Source organism: Geotrypetes seraphini, chromosome 2 (genome assembly GCF_902459505.1).
Source record: "Geotrypetes seraphini chromosome 2, aGeoSer1.1, whole genome shotgun sequence".
NCBI classification, from domain to species: Eukaryota; Metazoa; Chordata; class Amphibia; order Gymnophiona; family Dermophiidae; genus Geotrypetes; species Geotrypetes seraphini.
Window position 1 is genome coordinate 225,874,803 of NC_047085.1, and position 18,530 is coordinate 225,893,332.

General features: G+C 45.3%; 1 protein-coding gene across 3 annotated transcripts in view; it reads right to left on the reverse strand.

Annotated features, from left to right (window-relative positions):
- Positions 1-362: 362 nt before the first annotated feature.
- The window catches only part of L3MBTL2 (L3MBTL histone methyl-lysine binding protein 2), a 90,941-nt gene continuing 72,773 nt past the window's right edge, over positions 363-18,530 (reverse strand). For all 3 annotated transcript variants that reach the window (XM_033935063.1, XM_033935064.1, XM_033935065.1), the window contains exons 16-17: positions 17,272-17,661; positions 363-1,618 (exon numbers count right to left, since the gene is read on the reverse strand). In XM_033935063.1, the coding sequence (XP_033790954.1) occupies positions 1,503-1,618; positions 17,272-17,661 (506 nt within the window). In that variant the 3' untranslated portion in view covers positions 363-1,502. The remainder of the gene's footprint in view (positions 1,619-17,271; positions 17,662-18,530) is intronic.

The following is an 18,530-nucleotide window of genomic DNA, read 5'->3' on the forward strand; positions in this document are numbered from 1 at the left end:
AGCAAGCTATTGGTCAAATGATATTATAAACACCACAGGAAACTAAAATCTCTCTTCTAAAAAAATTCTGTTTACCATTCTGCCAGCTCTCGACAGTGTTTCCATAAAGAGTATAAGTCTTAATTTAACATGAATCATCAGCAAGAGGCCACTTTTCCACAACCCCACTTCTCCATGAGGACAGCATTACATGGTCTGCTACCAAATTATATGATGGAATGGTTTGAATTTGCTGCTCCCATTCGTGTTTTGCATAACAATTCCAGTTTCTCTTTTCCCTCAGAGGAAGAGTGCGGAGGACTTATGTTGAAATGTTTTTATATCTTTTCAAGCAGTCCATTTAGGCTCTGAGCTATTTCCAATTATATGGTCTTCTGTACATCATACATGTATTTTAGATGTAGTCTGAAAACTTATTTGTTTTGTAAATTTGTGAATCAGCATTGAATATTAAAATTGCTTTTTTTTTTACCTGTGCTGAGTTTGTTCAATTTATATGAATTGTTAACTGCATTAAACTGTTTGGTGCATTATGGTATATAAATAAAATTTTATGTTTATATATGCTGAGGAGGACCATAACGTGAAATGTTTTCACCTAGGCTCCCAGAACATTATCAGTGATTTAAACCTGAAATCATCAAAAACAAGCCTCTCCAATAAAACATTTCCAAAGGAAAATAAAGCATAACAAACTTGTTCAGCCCTATGTAAGACTTTGTCCACAAACAGTATTTTAATTAAGTCCATGTTGATTTTCTGTGGTGGGATGACTTCTTGTCCCATTACCCTACTGGAATTTATGTCGGTACCAGCACAGACTTTTACCCACACAAAGGTTATCAAAAAATCCTTTTGCCTCAGTAAAACAGCTATATACATTGATAAATAGTTTTTGAAACTCTTTCTCTCAAGAAAGATATGGAAGATATCAAAGCAGACGTATGGTGTGTTGTATAAAGTCTACACATTATGTACAAACAGTAGCCTTCACTATTTATGGAAATAGTCTTCTCAGCACTTAACCCAATTCTTGCTGTCCTGGAGAGAAGCAGATTCTCTTTAGCTTTAAGCCTGACCTTTACAGCAGCAGCCATAGGTTACCATCACCTGCCCTGTGCACAGGACACAACCTTCTCTTTATGTCAGTTGTGCTAAATGATGAATGCAGCCACCATACAAACAGCCTGTTCTACTGTTCTCAACATCTGTCTCCTCCTGAGCCATGGACTCCTCATTAGAAATAGAATGAAGAATGATCAAGTAATGAAGGCCTCAACTAACTTTTTACATGTTTGCACCAAAGGTTTCTTTTGAGCTTGGACTTTGGCTCACGGTTTAAACAAAAAAGGTGCTGATCTGTGGAGTGTGTTAGGAGACCAAGCATCTGGAGTCTCTTCTGCCTGTCTTCAATCACTGCAAGCCCCTTGTCTGAACACCAAAAAGTGCAGATGTGACACTATTCTGGAGTGCAAGGTTCATCATGAGGTGTGAACAAGGTATCAATCCTCCTCCTCTTCCTGCTTAATATTTTCAATTGAGATCTGGAGATTAAGCTGTTTGGGATCCATCAGCTCTGAAGGGTCTATTGTTTCTTCTTTCACTTCCACAGCAATGACTGGAGAAAAAGCAAAAAAACAAACAGACAGATGTGTTATCTCATAGCAGTATGCAAGTTAATATTATACAAAGGACCACTTAGCTCAATCAGGGACAGATGCAACAAACCTCAAGGTACAGCCATAGCTTTACCATACAACTTGACATGCTATAATCAATGAGCATGCAAATTACTGCCATGTTAAAATCGCAGCAGTAATCCACAGCTCATGGATAAATGTCATCTTTCATGTCGGTGCCTGATTGGTGACTGGCTCAGGCATTGAAGAGAAGGCTGATGAAACAAAAAGAAAAAGTTGCAGGCAAGCAAGCCTTGGAATTTTGCCCCTTCTGTCTCTTCCTGACCCCCAAACAATCCCTGGTAGCTTGTGGCACTCCCCTCAATATAGCCAGCCCCCTCTTCTGTCCTAAGCTCCGAAACAAACTTTTGAGCATGTTACACCACTTTTGGTTGAATTATATTGGCTGTCAATCAAACAGTGCATTTAGAAAGCCCTTTATATTTATGGGAACTATTAAAAGACCTATAAGTCCATAAGACAACTCAGGTCATCTCAGTAGGGTTATCTTGGAAGTACCATATGATGTTAAATTGCAAACTACCTGTAATTGAGCTTTTGGAATACAAGATTTGAGGTTGTGAAAAGTTTTTTTTTAAACCAAGGCAGGCCAGGGAAGGATGCCTTGATTTTTTTAGTCAGGCGGGGAGGAGTAAAGGGTGAGAGTGCCCTAAGGGGATGCATATTTTCCTGTGGGTGAGCACTTGTGTACACATGCAGAGCACGCTTTCTAACATAATGGCTGATGTCAGAAACAATCCCACTTACCCATTCCAGGGCAGCTCAAGGCAACTTCCTGTCTATGTCAAAGGAGATGGTACTGCCATCAGCCAAGGCACTGGGGCATAGGGGTAAAGGGGAGGGGGAAGTTTCCATTAATGCTGATTTGAAGTGAGATGTAGGATATAGAGATATGTGTAGATATAAAGGGCTGGTGTGGGGGGGGGGAGAGGAGATTATGCAGAGGAAGGCAAGGATTTTTGTATGTTGAATGTAAAAAGGGTATCTGGAACAGTATGAATGTTGAGAAGTGCCTGCTGTAGGCGAGATGTCAAGCTGGAGCAGTTTAGAAAGAGGGACTGTGTATGTTGGGGGTGCAGCAGGGGTGTGGTGTTTGGGAGTGTAGGTGTGTATGGGAGATGTTTGTTTTGTGTGTGTGTGTGTGTGTGTTCATGTCTCAGGAAACATAGGCAGTGCTGGCAGCATATAAACAGCATAGTGTGGGTAAGCAGACATCTGATCAGAGGAGTGTGTCAGGGGGAGAGAACATAGTTCAGCAGAATATTACTCCCCCACCCCATACACAGATAAAACTTCTATTCGGGATGGGGCTGGAAGAGGTGAAAAAGGAAGATGCTAAACTTACCTTCAGCAATGGGACCACAATGGTTCCTGATCTTATTTATCAATCACCCTATCCAGCTCAACATCTCCTGTTGCTATGGGGCCAGGCTTGTGGCATATGAGATCATGTAGCTATTACTACGAGTCACGGCCCACAACAGCAGGAGATAATGTACATTTAGGCATTTTTTCTACTATCAAGCCAGGAGTTGGCACAGCCACATTGTAAGTTCAGTGTCTTTCGTAACCACCACCACTGCTCTGGAAGAACTACTCCTGGGTCCACCAATTTGTCTCATTATTCCAGTTCACTTTGCAGGAGTATATCCCTGCTGGAGAAGCTTGCAAGGCATCAGTGCTTTGCCAGTCAGCTGCTGTTTGCTTCCTCATTCAATTTTCCACTGTGCTAGACATAACCACACAAGATCCCATCCCCAATCCAACACTCGGAACTGCACTCCCACCACATCTTACCACCAAGATCCATAGTAATCTAGACAGCTATAACTAGCTGACCTTCTACACTTACACAGCCTTGCTGGTTGGTACCCAGCAACCACCAAATGTTTCCTTGATCAGTGTTTCTCAACCCTCTCCTGGAGGTACACCCAGTTAGCTGGGCTTTCAGGATATTCAAAATGATTAAATATGAGATAAATGTGTATAAATACTGGAGTACCAAAAAAAAAAAAAAAAAAAAAAAAGAGAGAGAGAGAGGGAGAGAGAGCTTGCCTTAACAGAAATACAACACACAGAAGAAAGGCAAGTGTGATGTCCAAACCAACAGTACAAATTTTATTGCATAAATTAAACATCCATTTATTTTAAGGAGTTCCGGGCTCACTTCAATTTTTTTGCAAATCTTTAAAAACTACTTTATTTGCTAAACACTTTGAAAATTAATTTCCCAAAATTTAGTCTTATTTTTTATGGTTTTTTTATATATTAAGTTAATTATTGTAAACACAATATAAGAACAAATTTTAAAATAGAAAAAGAACATGAACATTTTTCAAAGTGCACAAGAAAAATCACAAATGGTTATTAGATTACATGTGTGTATATGATTGAGAAATGTACACATAAACTGAACATATAGATATGTATATTTTTTAACTTAACTGAAAATTTGAGTGCGTAATCACACATAAAAAGCATACACTACAAAGTAACATGAATATAGTTAAGATTTTTACCGGAAAATGAAGACTTTTTTTTTTATGCCCATGAAATAAATTAGAAGTGGATTCTAAATTAAAGTAGTAAATAAATTAAAAAAGTGTATGGCTCATCATCATGAATATATGAATATGAAACAAATTTAAGAAAGCAAAAAACAAAAAGCATTGTGTCACAGCCGGCATTATCACTATTCAAGTCCAGAGTTATTGCGGTTTAAGTAGAACTAATGATCAAGAAAAATACAAAAGCATACAAAATAAAAATAATGAAGGAGAACTAAACAAAGATATGCAGAAAATAGGATGAATACATATGTTGAGAGAAAAGAGTCTGATATGGAAAAGATAACATGAACTGCCATAGTGAAGGTATGTATAAGCTTTAGATACATCCGCTATAAACCAAATTTAAAATGAGTATAGATAACTGAGGTGTAGAACCACCAGCAACAAAGTGTGTATGCTAGCCACAACAAATTTATAAAATGATTGACTCAGGCACCTAAGGCGCCTTCCCTGGGTGGGGCTTTAGACATCTGAGCTAAGCAGGGCCTTAGGTTCCTCCAAGTGCATCCCAGGATGCACCAGGAAGGAGAAAGCCCACCATTTTGAATAGGTGGGCCTGTCAGCAGGAGGGAATAGGCATCCCTCTTGTCAATCTTCAATTTTAAGGTACTAGGGTGGGGAGGGATCGGGGGGCATGATCCTGTAACAGAAGGAAGTGGGCATCCCTCCTGCTGATTAAAAAAAAAAAAAAGCTACCGGGGCATTGGGGGGGGGGGGGGGGGAATCCTGACATCAAGGGGAGGGAGTTGCGAGCTTGAGTAACTGTATACAGTATTTACTTTTTTTTAACGGGTGCAGCTGTTGTGCTCACACAACATATGCACAGCTGCACCTATTTAAAAAAAGAAAACAAAATCCCCCCAGCCCCTGTTCTTCCTGCCTACCGGTTCAGTTGATCGGGGCAGGAGAATCTCCGCTCAGCTGAACCGGCAGGACTCCTCAAAGCCACAGCGGCTTCAGGGAGTCCTGCCAGCTTAGCTGAAAAGGGAATTCCCGTGCCATGATCAGCTGAACCGGCAGGCAGGGAGAGCAGGGGCTGCTTTTTTTTTGGCAGTTCGGGCAAGAAGGAGAAGAGCTGTGCTAGTGATTGCTCTTCTGAGCCAGGGAGGGAACACATATAGGAATTTGTCCATTGGCCAAGGCTGAACCAGCACATCAATCCCGGCGCTTTTGCAGCTGAAGAATCACACTGCTTTCTTGTTGTTTACTGTTGCCATGCAATTGAAGATAGGGCTGCCCAAACGGTCGACAATGCTCTGAAATACCTGAGGTGAGAGGGACCACTCTCCTGGGTCCAGAGTCTGCCTGTTGAGGGAGTCTGCCCACACGTTCTGCACTCCAACGAGGTGAACCGCAGCGATGGACAAAAGATGAGTCTCTGCCCAGCGGAAGAGAGGTTCTACCTCCTTCTAGAGTCCAACACTCCTGGTGCCTCCTTGCTTGTTGACATAAGCCACTGCTGTGACTTTGTTGGAAAACACTCTGATCGCTTTGTTTGACAACTGGGATCGAAAATGAATCAGCGCTAACCAGATGGCTCAGAACTCCAACCTGTTGATGGACCAACAATGCTGCAGTGGGGACCATCGCCCCTGCACTGTGTAATCCTCACATGCGCTCCTCAGCACGGTAGGCCATCATCCATTGTCAGCGTGGTACAAGAGATGATCCTTAGAGGCATCCTGGAGGACAGTGACTGAGGGTGAAGCCACCAGGGCATGCTGTTGTGGGCCTCCATCGTCCAGGGCAGTTGAACATGCAGAAGATCCCCCTGCGGAGACCAGTGAGAGAGAAGAGAGTACCGTAGGGGGCGCACTCACCCAAGGAACCACTTCTATTAAGGCCACCATCGAGCCCAGAACTGAAGATAATCCCAAGCTGACAGAGATTGCTGCACCAGGAGAGCTGAAATTTGGCTCCCAAGTTTCAGTCTGCGTGCCTCTGGAAGAAACACTCGGTCTTTCTCTGTGTCAAATCAGACACTCAGATACTTCAGGGACTAAACAGGCTGCAGCTGGCTCTTCTTCATGTTGACATTCCATCCCAGGTCTTGAAGGGTCATCAAGATGGTCTAAACCAGGGGTGTCCAACCTGCGGCCCAAGGGCCGCATGCGGCCACATGAAGTATTTTGTGCGGCCCCAGTCAATGGCAATGCAATGTCTTCCTCTGCTGCCCCCGGGTGTTTACCGTCTTGCCGGCTCCTTCCTCTGTCTTGATGTAGCGTTTGCGCAGCCCCAGAAACATTTTTTTCAGCCAATGTGGCCCAGGGAAGCCAAAAGGTTGGACACCCCTGGTCTAAACACTCTCTCTGCTTCCTCCTGTGAAGGCACCCTGATGAGCAAGTTGTCCAAGTAAGGGTGGACCAGCCAACCCAGTATGCAGAGGTGATACACCACTACAACCATCACCTTGGTAAAGGTCGGGGGGGGGGGGGAGCTGTAGCCAGACCGAACAGGAGAACTTTGAAATGAATAAAAGAAAGTGCCTATGGTCTGGAAATATTGGGATGTGGAGATATGCTTCCATCAAGACCAGCGCCATCAGGAACTCCCCAAGCTGCACTAAGACAATGACTGATAGGAGAGTCTCCATACAAAAATGAGACACTTTGAGAGTCACATTGACATACTTGAGGTCCAGGATGGGCCTCCAATCCTTAGAGCCTTTCTTGGGCATGACGAAGTATATGGAGTATCTGCCAGAGCCTGAGTCTGGCACCTGTTCGATCGCTGAATAGCAAGCAACTTTTATACAGTCACCTGAATTTGGGCTGCCTTCTCTGGTCTGTCCGCAGGTGAATCCACGAACAAGGCAGAGAGAGAACGAGCAGACTCCCAACTTGTAGCTACCCCTGATGATTTCCAGAACCCATTGGTCAGTTGTGATAGCCTCCCAAGCTGCCAGGAAGTCCTGCAGCCTGCCTCCGATCTTGCTCGGGGAGGCTGGAGGCCTGGCATCATTGCGACTTCTTGGGCTGACCCCCTGGGCAGGAGGTAGAACCCTGGGATTTTCTATTTCAGGAAAATCTCTGCCGTGGGCTCTGAAAGGACCTCTGGGACAAGAACCCAAAGACGGGAAAGGCGGGAGCCCAAAAGGACCCACAAGCTTGCCCTTTAGAGGTCCTAGGCCTGCTGTCCGGGAGTGACTTCAGGCAGCGATCCTGGACACTAGCCATGAGATCATCTAACCCCTGGTCAAACAGCATATTACCCCTGAAAGGAAGCCTGCTGAGCGTGGCTTTGGAGATAGCGTCTCCAGCCCAATGTCTGTTCCATAGGATTCTGTGAGCGACACAGAAAAAGCTGAGACTTAGCCCACTACTTGGAGCAGATCATACAAAGTATCAGCCACAATGTCCACTTCAACCACCAACAGCTGGGAGGGGGGTATCCAAATGTACACCACTTGGTTTATTCAATTTAGAATGGCATGCTTGAGCCACAAAGGAGGCTACACCACCAGAGGCAAGGCCTCAAACTGCCTCTTGAGCAACCTGTCCAGTCTGTGATCCTGTTGATCCTTAAGCACTATGCTCCCTTCACAGGGAAGGAATGTGTGCTTGGTTACCTGAGCCACCAGACAATCCACGGTAGGTATGGCAGACATTTGCAGGAACTCCTGGTCCATAGGATATAGCTTGGACATTGATTTTACCAATTTAAGGGAGCCCTCCGGGTTCTCACAGTAAGTAAGAAATCAGGACTTTCATATCCATGTGCTAAGGAAAGGCGGTAGGCTAAAAGTGGACTCCGCTCAACAGGGAACTGTGAGAAGTAGGCTGAGAAGGATCAATTTTGAGCTCCTTCAGAGACTCAATGAGCAGACCCATCAGAGCAGTAGACTTGAACAACCTGCGAACTGAGGGGTCGTTGCCCTGGTCTGCAGCAGCACTCAAACCCTGGTCCACTTTGCCAAGTGTCACATTGTCTCTGACCAAGGAGACAATCCCTGGGATAGAGGATAAGCATCCAGATCATCATTTTCAGGAATCCCATCCAACCATCTAGCCGGGGACCAGGGAAGACAGGGGCCTCCGTGCAGAAGCAGAGGCTGGAATTTGGGGAGGCTGCGCAGGTAGTTGCTCTCTAGCTGACTCAGAAAGCGCTACTACGCCGCCGACATAGGCTTGCCAGAGTAAGTTTACAAAGTCAGGCGTAAAGGGCATAGAGAATTGAGAACCCCCTTCAAGAGGAGGGTTAGAGCACTTTCTTTTCGCTTTGGAACCATCAGAACCTTTATTAGGCACTGGTGCTGCATCAGGGACCCCAAAAGGGTATAAAATTAATCCCCACCAGGATTTTCTGCTTAAAAAATGACTGTAACTCTACCGGAAGACCTAAAAACCCAGTGATTTTAGGATTTCTGGGGTGGGGGAACAAGGCTACAACAAAATATAACCTCAAAACCCACAATTTCAGGCCTTGTGGGCTGTTACAGCCCTATTCTAAACTAAACTAAACTAAACCTTGGGTTTGTATACCGCACTATCTCCATAGTTGTGGAGCTCGGCACGGTTTACAGGAATTGTAATGAGAAAGGAACTCCATGGAAGGGCTAGATGAAGATCAGAGGGGAGAAGAATGTTAGAGGGCTAGGATGTTAGAAGAGGGGGGAGTGTTAGGTTTTGGAGAAGAGCCAGGTTTTCAGATGTTTACGGAAGGGTTGAAGAGCACTCAGGTTTAGAAGAGGCCTAACGTTCATAGACCTAACGTTGGAAAGATGTGCTGCAGCCTGCCACAGCTACTCTCAGGGTAGCTGGAATTAGGTGAGGACCTCTGCCACCAGGAAAGCTGCCTCTTCCGACTCTTCAGCTGCCAGTCAAGCCAAAGCTGGCCTGAGCCCTCAACCCCCGTACCAGAATCTAAGCACTGCGAAGAGGGGGGAGAAAAGTGCAGCTGACACCAGGTGCGCTCCGAAGAAACACAATTGGTGTCGGAGCTTTGTGCATCTTGCCCTCAGTACTTTCTCTATCTGCCCTCTCCTGCTTTCTCTTTCTCTGCCTCTTAGTTCTTTACTCCTTAACACCCCTCTCTTTGCTCCCCTGTTCTCTTTCTTTCTGCTCCCCAGCTCTGTGTCCCCTTCCTCTGCTCCTCTTGAGTTCTCTTCCTCCAGCTCTCTCCCTCATTCTCCATCTTGCTCTCTATATGCTCTCCTCCCCCATGCACCAATCATACAGCTGAGCATCAGGTGAGTCCTTCTCCTTTGCATGAGAGTGTATTTGTACCGGCTGGTGTTAAAAGATAGCAATCCTAATGCCTCTTTTGGTGTTTTACTGACTAGTCAGCAGGGGCAAGTCACTTAATCCTCCATAGCCCCAGGTACGTTAGATAAATTGTGAGCCCACCGGGACAGATAGGGAAAATGCTTGAGTACCTGATTGTAAAACCACTTAGATAACCTTGATAGGCGGTATATAAAATCCTAATAAACTTGAACAGCCTTCCAGTGCTTCACAAACCCTTCAATCACCCTCCTTTCAACTTCACATTATGACATCGTCATTGGTTTATTTTTTTCTATTATATCCCCATTTCCTGTCTTCCAGGGAGTCTGTTTTGAGTTCTTTAGTTGCTCTGTGTAAGTTTTGTGTTACAGGCTCTGTATAACTAGGCAGTACACTTCTGAACTTTTTCTATACTATCAATACCTTATACCTAGCTAAGTTTCTAGAACTAAACACAGCATCTGTGGTGGGGTCTACTAGTGGGCAATTTTAACTGTTTCCTGTTGATATTCTTTAAACCCAAGCATACTATTAGTTTTCCCAGCTGTTTTATTACTCCAATTAGTAATTTTCAGGACATTTAAGACATTTACTCTTTGGTCCCTTATCTATCCATAAGGAAGACCCTAGAGGGCTACAGGACTTGGGGCAATTCTGCCAGAGCAGAATCTCATTCACAAGTTGATAAGTCAGGGAGGAGGGAAGGGGAAAAGCTGTCTGCTCCTTTTCTGGAGGCTAAAAGCCATTTTCAACTGTCAGAACTCCTGGCTCACTGGATGAGGAAATGATGTTGGAGAAGAAGCTAACATGATCCCATGGAGTCTTCCAAAAGCCCAGAACCTGAGGCAATAAGTCTTTCTACCACATAAGAATGATTTTCCTTGTCTTACTGTTCCAATTCATGTTTATCTAAATTAAAGATTATCTAATTAATTTCTGTCCCTAGATGCATAATGTTACACTTTTTTTCCCATGAAACTTATTTTCAGAGCTTACAAATTTCTTCTGAATTCTCAAGTCCATTCTTTCAACACTTTTCAATGAATTTACCGTTACTGATTTTTGTGTCTCAGCTACGCACCATGTTTCCCTCATGTCCCTCGTACAAAAATGTGTTATTGTCAGCGACTTCTCAAATCTACTGCACTCTAGAGGCTAACCAAATTTTGGTTTTGGCACCAAAACTGAACTGAAACCCTTCACCTCCCCAGGTTCATCTTAAGAAGGCCTGATGGTTTAGGGGCATCTTCGGGGGTTAGAAACAAACACCACTCTTTACTAGTGCTGCCCGATTCAGGAAAAACAATTTTGATTCGATTCAGCCCATTGAATCGATTTTTTTCGATTCGATTTTTCTGCCCAATTGGGTGGGGGTTTTATTTTTAAACATCCTGGTGGGTTTATTTTATAGCCTCTTCACCCCTTTTGCCTTCTCCTAACCACACTGGCGCTGTGGTGTAAACAAAATAAACAAACAAAAAAGACTTTTCCTCTCTCTGTTAAACCCTAGCTCACGTTTACGGTCTAACACCAGCTCTGGCAGGATACACGTTTCAAATCTGACATATTGTAATCACAAAACAGAAAATATAATTAGTTTTTCTACCTTTTGTTGTCTGGTCATTATTCAAATCTTGTTGGTCCCAGGCTCTGGTTGTCTTCTGATAATTTGCTTGCCAGGGTCTCCTTCTTTCTTCTTTCTGCATGCTAACCATCCAACTGCCATCTCTGTCTTACCCCTTCCGTTTCCCTTCCCGCCCCAGGAGGTCTGGCATCTTTTTTTTTTTCATCTCCCTCCACAGATCCACCTTTTCTTAACTACCCTTTCATCCAGCATCTCTCCCTCCTTCCCCACCACCCCAGGGTCTACCATTTCTCCCTTTCTTTTCCCATCTATCCTCCTATCGAGTATCTCTATCCCCCCTCCACACCATCCCTTATGTCCAACTTTTCTCCCTTTCTGTTCCTTCCCTCCCTAAATCCCATTGTCCACCATCTCTCTCCCACTCCTCTGTTTTTAGACCCATTATTTCTTCCCCCCAAAGACCGGCATATGCACGTCTCTTTGAACCCCCCTCCCTCCCTCCGTGTAATTCTAATTCCTGAAGGCCTGCCTGTCCCCCACTGAAGGCCTGTGCCACCATCCCTGAAGGTCTGCTCCCCCTTGTAGGCCTGCACCCCCCTGCCCAGGCTATCCCACCATGCCCTGCCCGCATGTACCCATTTTCTTATTTACTTCATTTCCCCTTCTTGCTTCTCTACTTCTCTTCACTGTTACATAAACATAGAAACATAAAAGATGACGACAGAAAAGGGCTACAGCCCATCAAGTCTGCCCACTCTGCTTACCCACCCCCTGTCTATGCCCTAATGACCCAATTGTCCCTCGTAGGGATCCCACATGGGTATCCCATTTATTCTTAAAGTCTGGCACGCTGTCTGCCTCGATCACCTGCATTGTTCCAATGATCAACCACTCTCTCTGTGAAGAAATACTTTCTGGTGTCGTCATGAAATTTTCCGCCCCTGAGTTTGAGCGGGTGCCCTCTTGTGGCCGAGGGTCCCTTGAGAAAGAAAATATCATCTTCCACTTCGACACGTCCCGTGAGGTACTTAAATGTTTCGATCATGTCTCCCCTCTCCCTACATTCCTCGAGAGTGTAGAGCTGCAATTTGTTCAGTCTCTCTTCATACGAGAGACCCTTGAGCCCCGAGATCATCCTGGTGGTCGTCCGCTGAACCGATTCAATTCTGCGCACATCTTTACTGTAATGTGGCCTCCAGAATTGCACACAGTACTCCAGATGAGGTCTCACCATGGCCCTGTACAACGGCATTATGACTTCAGGCTTTCGGCTGACGAAACTTCTATTGATACAACCCAATATCTGCCTTGCCTTAGATGAAGCCTTTTCCACTTGATTGGCAGTTTTCATGTCTGCACTGATGATTACTCCTAAATCTCGTTCTGCTGAAGTCCTAGTTAAAGTTTCTCCATTCAAGAAGTACGTCCTGCATGGATTTCCGCTTCCGAGGTGCATGACCTTACATTTCTTAGCATTGAAGCCTAGCTGCCAAGTTGAGGACCAACTTTCCAATGTAAGCAGGTCCTGCGCCATATAATTCTGTAAACTGCATTCACTTACTATATTACATAGTTTGGCGTCATCGGCGAATAGTGTTATTTTATCTTGAAGCCCTTGAGTCAGATCCCCTATGAATATGTTGAAAAGGAGTGGATCCAGGACCTCCAATGTTTTAGAGCAGTGTTTTTCAACCGCTGTTCCGCGGCACACTAGTGTGCCGCGAGATGTTGCCTGGTGTGCCGTACGGTCAGGGCCGCCATCAGGGCAGTACCACCAGTCTAGGGAAAGGGGCGGTCCGCCCCACGTGGACAGGAGAGAGCTGGACGGGGGACCCGCGGAGTTCAATACATCTCGAGCCGCGAGGCTCGTCTTCTGTTCCTGCCTGCCCTGCAGCTAACATATAGCCGATCGCAAGCATTCCCCGATGTCAGTGCTGACGTCGGAGGCAGGGCTTAAGCAAAGCCTGCCCTCCGACGTCAGCGCTGACGTCGGAGAATACTTCCGTTCGGCTATTTGTGAGCGGCAGGGCAGGCAGGAAGCAGAAGACAAGCCTCGCGGCTTGAGCTTCGTTTTGCTGAGAAAGTTGCAAAGATGGTCTGGGAGGCAAACACGGAACACAAAAGGGGGGAGGGAGTGTGTTTTGGACACAAGGCATGAACTTGGGAGAGAGGAAGGGAGGGAAAGAGATGCTGAGGTGGGGGAGGGAATGCGTTTTTGGACACAGAAGAAATGGACTTGGGAGAGAGGAAGGGAGGGAAAGAGATGCTGAGGTGGGGGAGGGAATGCGTTTTTGGACACAGAAGAAATGGACTTGGGAGAGAGGAAGGGAGGGAAAGAGATGCTGAGGTGGGGGAGGGAATGAGTGTTTGGACACAGAAGGCATGGACTTTGGAGAGAGGAAGGGAGGGAAAGAGATGGTTGTGTACACGGGGAATAGAAGAAAGGAGAATTTTTGGTCATAGGGAGGGAGTGAGGTACAGATAGTGGCATACCAGGGTGGGGGGGGGCGGTCTGCCCCACCCCGGGTTTACGTCCCAAGGGGGTGCACAGCTGGCCACCCTCCAGTGTTGTCCCTAGGCCGGCAAACTGCGGCTCTTTAGCCACTTGAGTGCCACCGCCGCCAACGGTATTGTTGGCGGTGGCAGCATTATAAAATACTTTTTGTGTTTATTTGATTCCTATTCAAGAGAATTACTTTATATATAGTCAATATAGGCACAGAGTTAAATTTTTTAACATTTTCTAATGGTGGTGTGCCTCGTGATTTTTTTCATGAAACAAGTGTGCCTTTGCCCAAAAAAGGTTGAAAAACACTGTTTTAGAGAGTGTACCATTAACCACAACCCTCTGAAGTCTGCCAATCAGCCAATCATTGACCCATGCAGTTAGTGTCTCTCCTAACCCCATCGATTCCATCTTGCTTAGCAGCCTGCGGTGTGGGACACTGTCAAAAGCTTTCCTGAAGTCCAGGTACACGACGTCCAAAGACTCTCCCAAGTCCAACTTTCTTGTTACCCAGTCAAAGAAGCTGATGAGATTGGATTGGCAGGACCTACCCTTGGTGAATCCATGCTGACTGGGATCCCGAAGATTCCCTTCATTCAAGATCGTGTCCAATTTGCTTTTAATTAGTGTTTCCATGAGTTTGCACACTATTGATGTGAGACATCTCACATCAATAGTGTGCAAACTCATGGAAACACCAGACCTTTTTCTCTGCTCACTCCATCCCTCTCTCCAAATACTCTTTATCCTCTTTCCAACCCTATATTTCTTTCCCTGTCTCCTTTCTCATTCGCATCCTTCATTCAGTACTTTTTCACTCCTTGCCTCCTTCCCCTCAGCTTTCCTCTCAGTCTGCCTACACTTGATCTCTCTTTTTTTTTTTAAATCATGCAGCAGTCTGATGGCAGCAGAAGAAATGCTGTGCTGCTGTGGGTCCAGTTATGGCCTCCCTTACTCCCCCCAAAGCCTGCCTGCCTTCCCCCAAGACAACCTGCCACCGATTCCACCTCCCGCCCTTCATCCGCTGCCCGCAGCCGCTGCTAGCTGAATCCATTTAACATCCCCCCCCTGCTGCTGCCGCAACTCCAAAAGGGCCAGGCACGTGCAGCAATTGCACCCGCAGGTCCATAAGCCTTCCTCCGACATCAATTTTGACGGAGAGAAGGCTTATGGGCCGGCAACGTGCAATCGCTGCACCGCCTGGCTCTTTTGGAATTGCGGCAGTGAGCGGAATTAAATGGAGCCGGCGGGTGGGTCACAAGCAGGCAAGCACCAACAGCAGCAACACAGAAACACCACTGCCGCTTGCACTCATCGTAGCAGCGCATCGGGCCCACCCTTTAATCCGGCCCTGGATGCGCGGGAGGCTAGGGGAGAAGCCGGAAACCAGCACTTTCCGACTGACCCTCCCCCCTTGCCCTCTAAAGCAGGAGTGGCAGCGGCCGGCCAGCAAGAGGCAGTGCTGCCTCTCCTGCTTTAGGGGACGAGGGTCAGTAAGCGAATCTTGAGGCCGATTTTTGTTTTGTTTTGAATCGATTTGAATCGATTCACCCGAAGTAAATCGGTAAATCGATTTGAATCGTGAATCAGGCAGCACTACTCTTTACTGCTTTGTGCTTCAGTGCAATGGCTGTCGAGACTGCTGCTGGATCCAATTGCAAAATTAGTGCCGGGATCTCCTGAAGATGCCACTAGACTACCGGGTCTTCTTAAGAGTAGGCCAGGGGAGGGCCTATAGGTAGGATGAGGGGTGGGGACGTGATCGTGGGGAAGGGGGTCAGCTCGGGACAGGGACTTTTTTGTTCAGGAGTGTGGGGTGGGGAGCTGTTTATCATTTTGGTTTCTATCAAAAACAAGTGTCCAATTTTGGTTGCAGATTCAGTTTCGGTCGAACTCTACTACACTCTTGCATTAAGCAAACAAGACTTTTAAAACCAGTGATAGTTACCTCCATGAAGAGCAATGCTACACTATAGGAGACTAAAATTTAGAATTTCCCATCTTAAGCTGTAAGCCTCAGACAAATCTGAGTATTCAGACAGGACTGATAGAGGCACACATGCTACACAGAGGAACTGTTGAGAAATTCAACCTTGTAGGCAACTTCACTTCTAACCATGGAGTATCTTAAAGGCTTCTAATCATAACCATGCTCTAAGTAGGGAAACCGTGAGAAAAGAAAAATTGGGATATGAGGGGAAAAAAGGGACAAAAAGAGCAGTGGAATGTTAGTTTTGAAAATGAAATATAATTGAAACCAATAAACTGTCTGCATTAGTTTTAAAGAAATTAAGATTATTAACTGACAAAATAAAAATACTGCACAGCATAAGCCATCTCCCAATCACTCCATGAGGTAGCTTAATTAATGTCCCAGAAACGCACTCTTACAGTATAAGCAAGATTCCTCAGCAGAGTATACTTGTCCATTCTAGTATCTCAATGATAATCTAGCAATTCCACCTCTTAATGTCATGCCAGTTGAATCTGAATGTACAACATAAAACTGAACACCCTAAGAACAGGGGTCAAAACTAAACAGAAACAATACAAGAAGCTTAAAGGGCTGAGAACTATTTAGAGTATGGGATGTGTGTGGCCCAATGGCCTCATTGGAATAAAATTACTGAGGCCTTTCAAAATATCTAAGGCCAGAATGGGGCATAATCCAAGTCAAGAATGACACCTACTGGCTGGCTTGGCACCGCACCTACAATGTATTCTGAGGGGACACAAAACTTGCATGACAATCCCCCATGCTGACCCCCACTCCCCAGCAACTCTGATTTTGAAAGCTCATAACACCAGGAACTCAGCTGAAACAGGTTCTTTCTTAGCTGCAAGCATGAGCAGCAGGATGCTACCAAATACTATAATCCCACATTTACCTTCCTCCTTTACAAAGCCACACTAGCGTTTTTAGCGCCAGCCATGGCGGTAACAGCTCGGACGCTCATAGGAATTCTATGAGCATTGGAGTTGTTACCACAGCTGCAGCCGCTAAAAACGCTAGCGCGGCTTTGTAAAGTAGGGGGTTAATGCTGGTCAGTAATGTGCAGTCAGGGCTTTCAGTGAATACCCAGCTCTACAGCCCTGCTTTTTTTTCTTTTGTTACTTTTTGCTTGATGAAGTTTTGATTTGTTGAGCAGACAGCCTGCTCAACCAGTTAAACCTCAACAAGCAAAAAGTAACCCCCCCCCTCCAAAAAAAACAGGACTCTAGGGTTGGGGACTCACTGAACCCCATAAAAGCCCTGACAGTACTGATTGGAATTTAATTGGTTGAGCAGCTTCTACCTGCTCCCTGCTCAACCAATCAAATTCAGAGCAGTGCCCTCAGGGCCTTCAGGGAGTTGGGTGAATCCGGTGAAGGCTCTGACCACATGCTACTGATGCAGGAGTTCCCAAACCTGTTTTGCAGATCTCTCATCCAGTCAGGTTTTCAAGATACATACAGTGACACTTTTGCATACACTGAGTTTCCAAAATATGCCAATATATCTCAAGCATTTTCATTGTAGATATCCTGAAAACCTCACTGGCTATGGAGTCTCGAGGACAAGTTTGAAAAGCCCTAGATTTAGCTACCACATATTGAAAGCTGACAGATTATCTCAGGATGTGATCTCACTATAAATGGTATCCACGCTCCAACATCTCTCATCAATCATCTTAGTAATCCTTACTGTCATTTGGCTCGCCCTCCTGCAAGGTATCACTTGGCTCGCCCTCCTGCAAGGTATCACTTGGCTCGCCCTCCTGCAAGGTATCACTTGGTTCGCCCTCCTGCAAGGTATCACTTGGTTCGCCCTCTTGCAAGGTATCACTTGGTTCGCCCTCTTGCAAGGTATCACTTGGTTCACCCTCTTGCAAGGTATCACTTGGCTCGCCCTCTTGCAAGGTATCACTTAGAGTCTTTGGCTCAATATCCATTTCTGGGTTTGGACCCATTTCTAGGTTTGGAAGTGATATCAAGGACACTGGAGGTGCTTTGAAGCTTCCTGATGGTGACTTTTTGCTGGACCGTTTCTTCTTAGTGGTAGTTCTTCTGACACGAGAAAACTTCAAATTCTTTCCTAACAAGAAGGCAAACAGAGAATTCTGATTTGAGTGCAGCTAGTACAAAAGAAAACTAATTTAATTGCTTTCCTTGATACACTATGCTCTTTTCTGTCATAGAGAATATCTTATCTTCCCTGATGAACTACAAGTGGCAATACAGTTCACCATACACCAGCCCTAATCTAATCTTCCATTTGTGAATCGCGACAGATCAAAGAGGAAGGGGAAAAGAAGGAAGGGAAGAGGACATGGAGAGATAAGAGGAGGGACTTAGACGTAAGGGATGCTATATAGAAACTGAGATAGTTAGTTATCAAAAAGGTGAGTCTTCAGGTTTTTTCTGAATCTAGTGTAGTTTGTCTCTTTGTAGCTTCTGGTAGGTCATTCCAGATTTTTACACCCAGATAGGTTAGCATAGAGTGGAAAATTCATTTGTGGATGGTAATCCAAGCTATAAACTCTTTACTAAATGGTTCCCTAATTTATCTGGTGCACTGGATCTTAACTAGGCGGCACTTCTAATATTTGCCAGCTTGCTATTGTGGACTTGCAGATAGCATGTATTGTTACAGGATAACCCGACTGGCTTGGTGTGCTCCAAGGTCTGGGTTGAGAACCCCTGATCCAGATGTATGGAAGTATCCAAACACTTTCTAATCAAAGCAAGGGGGGTGGGGGAGACAACATTACCCTGAAAACACCAGCTCCAAATTCAGCCTTTTTCAGCCTCCATCTCTATTATGTAATGTTTACTAAAGAATATAAGGAAGACTAGGTGACTGTCTTACAAAATTTTCCTGAAAAATTCTGAACAAAGCCTGTGCTCCAGAGCTTGTAAATCTTTCAGTTAAGTGTGCTGATGTGATTGCACCTTACCAATATA